The sequence below is a fragment of the Amblyomma mixtum genome, chromosome 2 (assembly GCF_055824585.1).
Source record: "Amblyomma mixtum isolate Tamu chromosome 2, ASM5582458v1, whole genome shotgun sequence".
NCBI lineage: Eukaryota > Metazoa > Arthropoda > Arachnida > Ixodida > Ixodidae > Amblyomma > Amblyomma mixtum.
The window spans coordinates 243,697,810-243,704,248 of record NC_143013.1 but is presented as its reverse complement, the minus strand read 5'-3'; the positions used below and the strand labels follow the sequence as shown (position 1 = coordinate 243,704,248).

Sequence of the window (6,439 nt, the reverse complement as noted above, 5' to 3'; positions counted from 1 at the left end):
ACCTTTGTGGCCTCTCGGCTTCATCTGGAGGCGCAACGCAAAAAAGCGCCCGTGTGCTGTGCGGTTAATAGTTAAACTATTCATACTATATTAGGCTTCGAAAAAGCACTATTCGCTCACCCGTACTTATAACGAAACGCATATGCATTCATAATCCTTTCAAAATCGTTTCTTCGTCACCAGACGCATTTTTTAACCTTACCCACATGATCCATTACGAAAGTGCGCTCTTATGTGCCTTCTACAGTGTAGTGCGTCTGCAAGCTGCCACTTCAGAATTATTTTCAACATAGGTGCTTTTTTGTGTACCCATGTCTGTGTGTGCACATGCTGGACCTCAACCTTGTGACATTACATAAATTTAATTCCTTCTTCAGCAGCCAAGTAAGACGGGATGGGATCTCGTAGAGTATCTTCTCCCTTCAAATCATTATATGTTCTACGCGTACACAACGAGGCTACCTTTTCTAGAGAACAAATTCTGATACTCAATCCTACAGTCAGAGATGTTTCCTGTGCAAATGGAGCGACAAATTTTCCAATATAAAAATCCCGTCTTCCTCTCCTTCACAAATTCCTCCTTGCGTTACTCCGCGTGTCGAATCAGAAGCGGCCGTAGAGTCGCTGTGAGAGGGCGAAGGTGCGCGGGCAGTTTTCGATGGCCGCCCGCTCAACGAACGATCCCCGCTGTACAGGGATGTCGTGAGTGCCGCTGTGGAACGTGTGCACAAGGTAGCTCTGGGCGAATGCCTCGCTGACGTTGCTGGCAGCGGCGGCTTCGAAGAGCAGCCCCGCAACAGTGTGGTTCACGGGCAGCAGGCGGCTGCGGTCCAGTAGGGTCACTCCACGGCATCTCTGCTTGTTCCCGAGGGCTTGCTCCACACGGGTCGCATTGCACCACCGCAGTAGGATTCTACGCACAACCCTGCAAGAAGAATTAATGGGGAGCGGCTTCGTAAGAAAGACGAAAAGGGAGATGCACAAGCAGAACGCTGGACTCAACTGCTCCGAAAACTCATTTCTACCGGTTGTCCTGGAGTCCTTGAATTTTATTGAGGTTGTTTTTATGCTACGAATACTTCTTCCCTGCTCATCTGGGTAACAGGTTTAGGTTACCATTTTCACTATCATCAGCCTAACTAGGTCTACTGTTCTGCAAAAGCATCTCCGAATGACTGTCACTTAACCATGTCCCACTCCTAGCTGCGGCTACCTTATCTCCCCCCCCCCTCCCTCTTATTGCCTTATCCTATCTTATTCCCTTATCTCATTTGCCGACATAACTCTCTGTCGCCCCCTACAACGTTTTCATTTCCTTAGAGTCCACTGCGTTACTATTGCTTGCTTTGTCCATGCCTAATTTTTCTTGATCTCAGCTACGATGACATTTTGTTCCCTGATCCACTCAACTCTCTTCCTGCTTCTTAACGTTTTCCGTACTCAGTTCAATTCTAGGCCTTTTCGTTAGTCTACATGCAGGCCATATATAACACGTATACATTTCACATGGCCTTGAACACAATGCATACACTTTTAAAGTAATCGGAATTAACAACAAAGACTCTGCGGAACAGTAATTGAATTGCGCACGGGTTACAGAAATGTGCTTGGGCCACGCAATAGCCCGGACAACGAGCTTGTAGACGATCATACGGGTCCATTGGCGTGATATGCGTTTTTCTTAGTGCACTACGTATACTATACGTTGGAAGGTCCCTCACAAAGCATATGACATCGCTCCCATTGCAAATTATACATCTAATTTCATATTACATAGTCACGATGACACTTCAGCAGTAAACGTCGAATGGAGTGTCAGTGGCTTCGGCGAAATCTGAAACTTGGCTATAGGGGACGATAAGTTCACTGAAAACATGTTAATAGCCATTAGGAGGCGTTACAGATAATCGACCAAACGAAATGGCAGTTTGTGTAAGAATATTTATGAATCTGACTTGACCTTAAACATCTTTTTGTTAATATTATAATGTTTTATGTCCCACAAGGTTTGCACGGAATGCAAGAACGCAATCAACAAAAAGCTTCTCATTTACAAAGATTTTTCTCATTACGCTGCCACATAAAATTGTCAGCTCATTTACATGCATTTCTACATTAGTGAAAGCGAAAAAATTGCAGATGCGCACTTTAAACGCTTGGTGCAATGCTGTATATAGTCGTATTCTATCGACGATATATAGAGTTCATCTAGCACTTCATCATTCATCTTCGACTTCCCTTTCTTCCAAGCTCATCTCGATAAAAAGGATAACCTACCCTGCTATAACTACACATAGCCGTGCATACAGTAAGCGCTCTCCTAGACATAATCGGCCTTTATTGGTATCCAAGTAAACTGCCTCAGAACAAAGTGCAGGCTCAGACCTAGTCATAATGTATAATACAAGCCGTAGAAGGCATTTCTGCGCTAAACCTAGAGTCCGACAACACTGGCCTTGGTCCATTGTATCCCCATTCCTTGGGATAGTAGCCCGAGACGAAGTCGCTGAGGCACTCCTCAATGAATGGGTGGCGGGCGGGGAAGGCGAAGAAGTTGTTGGTGACCGTGTCGTCGGCCGATTGGGCCACCACGGCGTCGCCCACGCCGTCTAGGGCGCGCAAGAAGACGACGTCGGTGTCCACGTACACGCCGCCGTGCTTCAAGAGCAGAGCCAGCCGGAGGCCGTCGGCCAGGTGCACGACCTCGTAAGGACCGCGCCTGTAGGCCCCCTCGCGGAGCCACAGGTCGAGAGCGGTGTCCTTCGGAAGGAGAGGGGGAGAGGAAGCACCCATAGTTCTCTGATTGCCACATCTCTAAGCACGCTTCCCGCATACAGAATGACAGTGCCAATAAGAGCCAATGTTGGGCCACCCTGGGGCCGTATTCCATAAGCTATCCATTTTAAAACGACCAATTCGCGTCTGTCTGGTCCTCTGTCATTGGTCACTAAGATATACCTTTCAAGCGTCTCTGGAAAGCAACCCAGCCATTAGGTGGGTGGCGGCCGGACCTCACCATTGGCTGGCATTGACCGCGATATGCATCCACAGGTGATTTGCATCGCAGCGCTCGGTCAACAGCAGGCAGCCAATGGCAGCCAGTAAGCAGGCCTGTTTGTCTGGTGTTGAGAGAGTGCTACGATGTACCTCAGCAGCGGCTGCATATCGTAGTCAATGGGAGTCAATGATAAGGTCCGCCCGCCACCACCCTATGCCGTCTTGCTTTCCACAGACACTTGAAAGCCGCTTGAATGGCTATTTTAAAATGGGCAGCTTATGGAGTACGGCTCCTGGATGCTGCTTCTGAACACCCACATGACGCAAGCAAATTAATGCGTTTAGGGGTCAGTATGAAAACAACTCTGGCATCTTCTCGAAAAATCGGTTATAATTAGTCGAACAAAATTAACGTACTTAAGTGGCTGTGCGGCAACATTCCCGTAACGTATCGCTTCCGCAGTTTTCCTTTGAAAACTTATCATTTATAATAATGGCGTTCTAGCCGTCAAAATCAAGACACGCTTTTGTTCAGCCGCGCCCAGAAAGGACAGGTTGGTGAAAACAAGAAAAAAAAATGCCGGATGTTTTCGTTACCTTAAAATGGTTCATGTAGTTCAAGTAGGCGATGTGCACGTTCGGAAAGGTGCGAAGAAGCCTGAAGAAGCGGCAAAAGGGCGACAGTAGTTTTGAGCTGGCGTGAAGGTAGTGCACCGACCATAGGGGGTGGAGCCGAGACGCTGACTCCACGGCACACGCCGCTCTTGCCCCGATGGTTCGAGTGTCCGACGTTTCCAGAAAGAATATCCTTCTTCGTGCTTGCTTGCCTTCTCCACCCAGGAAAGCTGCGTCTTCCAAGACTGCAGAGCAAGAAGAGTAGCTTTGTCTTACTCCTCTATTCATTCTTGTTCCGAAGAAAAGACTGGGGACAATGTAACCTTGCCTTATCACTCTCACTGGTCAAGACGTAGAATAAAAAAAAAGATGGTAGTAAAGAAGACCCAGACATAGATTACTTCTCGACTGCTTCCGCGAAGCGAGTACGTCCATTCGCTCAGATCGCTGCCCTAAATTCTCCTGTGAATCGCATTCAGTGGCGGCCAGTAGTCGGGTCCGGTCTCCTGCTGTTGACAGAGCGCTGCGATGCGCTTTACCATTGGCCTCATATCGCATCCAATTTCAGCCAATGGTGAGATCCGGTCGCCAACTGCCCAATGGCCGGGTCGCTTACCACAGACGCTTGAAAGTCCAGGGTATATCTGAGTGCCCCGCAGACAGGAGTCCGAACAGACGCAAAATGAACAGCGGAAAGTGAACAGCTTTTAGAATACTGCCCCAGAGAACATCCCTGCATGCCTGTTTTCACGAAGGCGGCATCGAGCATGAAAGGAAATATTTAAGACTTTTCAACAATGCACGGTGATGAGCAAGAGGCATTCGCCGCTCTGAGATAAAGGGCACGGTTATCTTCGCGTGCTTCAAATGACAGAAATGATAGTAAATGGTACGTCTTGTTTCATTTAAAGACCTTGTCGTGCGCACCGCTAGGTTAATGCACCTCACGTTTAGAGAACAACGTCTTAAAAGGAAACGTTGCCGGCAATGACCGTACTAAATCGGCTTTTTGAGTTGGAAGAGCGCTTCTTTTGGCATAGCATTGTCACCGGTGTAGTACATCGGAATACGACTAAGATGTGACAACAAGCAGCCTGGTTAACTAATATCCAATAATTAACTTTGAACTATTACCGTTAGGCTCATTGATCACTGACAGGCGTGTAGCGCGCCGTAAGTAAAGTCCATACCAGTTTTTAAAATTTCGAAAATGCGGTTACCCTCGACGCTGCGGCCGAACAAATTTTCGCTACATCGCGCCAAAATACATGCACTTTCGAGAAGCTTGCAGGCAAAGCAACCTCTCCAGTGGATGCAACTCTCAGAAATAGTGAAAATTTCACAGCGGCTAGCGTAACCGCATTTCCGATATTTTAAAAACTAATATGGACATTACTTACGGCGGGCTACACGCCTGTCAGTAATTAAGGAGCCTAACAGTAATAGTTAAAAGTTAACTATTAAATATCAATCAACCAGCTTCCTAGTTAGCACGTCTTAGCCGTATTCTGATGTGCTACAGCGGTGACGATGCAATGCCGAAAAAAGCGCTCTGCTAACTCAAAAAAGCCTACTTTTAAAAATTATATAAAGTCTTAGGTGAAACACCCCGTATATCCTGTATGGTTTTTCTTCCTGCCTGTATGTCTCGTATGTGGTTTTTTGTTGCACCGTATGACTGCGGCGCCGCTTGCCACCTGGGCAAGTTTCTAATAAAGCTGTCGCGGCAAGAATTCAAGAATGTGGGCACCCACGTAAATTTAGACTTAATGAATACCATGATTTATAAACAATTCAACATTGTCATCGATACTTTGCGAAAAATTCCTTACTGTATATACCACATGCAGAATACCACATGCAGAATATCACATGCAGAACTCACACATGTCGTTCCAGCTCGTGTTGAATAATAGGACGCCAAAACACGTGCACGTCAAACAGAGCGCTGGCAGAAGTCGCCTTGGCAGCCGTCCTCCCGCTGTCATGATCTTCTTCTTTCTTATCTTTCCCGAAAGCAGCTTCCTCCTCTCCTGAAAATGTGGCTCGTGGCGGACATTAATTGCTGCCGAAACCCCTGCGCTGACCGCAACGAAAACAAATAAAAAATTGGCTTGTCTTCATGAGACCACGCTGAGCTGGCGTGATCATTCCCTTACAAAATTGAACATTGAGATGCAATTAACTGTTTATAGAGTATTTATTGAGTCAATAAAAAGTCTATTAATACTCAAATCCTAATGACTTTGGTCTATAAAAAGTCAATATGTTCTTGACTGGTATGACCCAATATAAATTTAATTGACTACAAGTGAATTAAAACTCAAGCAACAAAAAATCAATTTACATCGATTTCTCACTATGTCATTAAAAAGTCAATAAGTTCTTGACTTATATGACCCAATATAAATTTAATTAACAACAAGTGAATTAAAACTCAAGCAACAAAAAATCAATTTACATCGATTTCTCACTATGTCATTAAAAAGTCAATAAGTTCTTGACTGATATGACCCAATATAAATTTAATTGACTTCAAGTGAATTAAAACTCAAGCAACAAAAATTCCATTTACAGCCCATTTCTCACGACTCATTAAAAAGTCAATATGTTATTGACTGATATGACCCAATATAAATTTAATTGACTACAAGTGAATTAAAACTTTAGCAACAAAAATTAAATTTACAACAGATTTCTCACAAATTTTAGAACCAACCGCAACAACAGCTCAAACGATTCCCATTTCAGCTGAACAGCCTTTATTCATATTATATCTGCTATGGGAGAGGTCATGATGTTGAAGTTGGTTCTAGGTTGTGACTCG

General features: G+C 45.2%; 1 protein-coding gene across 1 annotated transcript; it reads right to left on the bottom strand.

The window, feature by feature from the left end:
• Positions 1-603: 603 nt before the first annotated feature.
• Positions 604-5,600, bottom strand: LOC149363276 (lactosylceramide 4-alpha-galactosyltransferase-like). Its single transcript, XM_089569907.1, has 4 exons — positions 5,498-5,600; positions 3,595-3,857; positions 2,456-2,760; positions 604-925 (listed from the first exon to the last, which is right to left on the bottom strand). Exons 1-4 carry the CDS (start codon positions 5,598-5,600, stop codon positions 604-606), a joined length of 993 nt encoding a protein of 330 aa, XP_089426033.1.
• Positions 5,601-6,439: the final 839 nt, after the last annotated feature.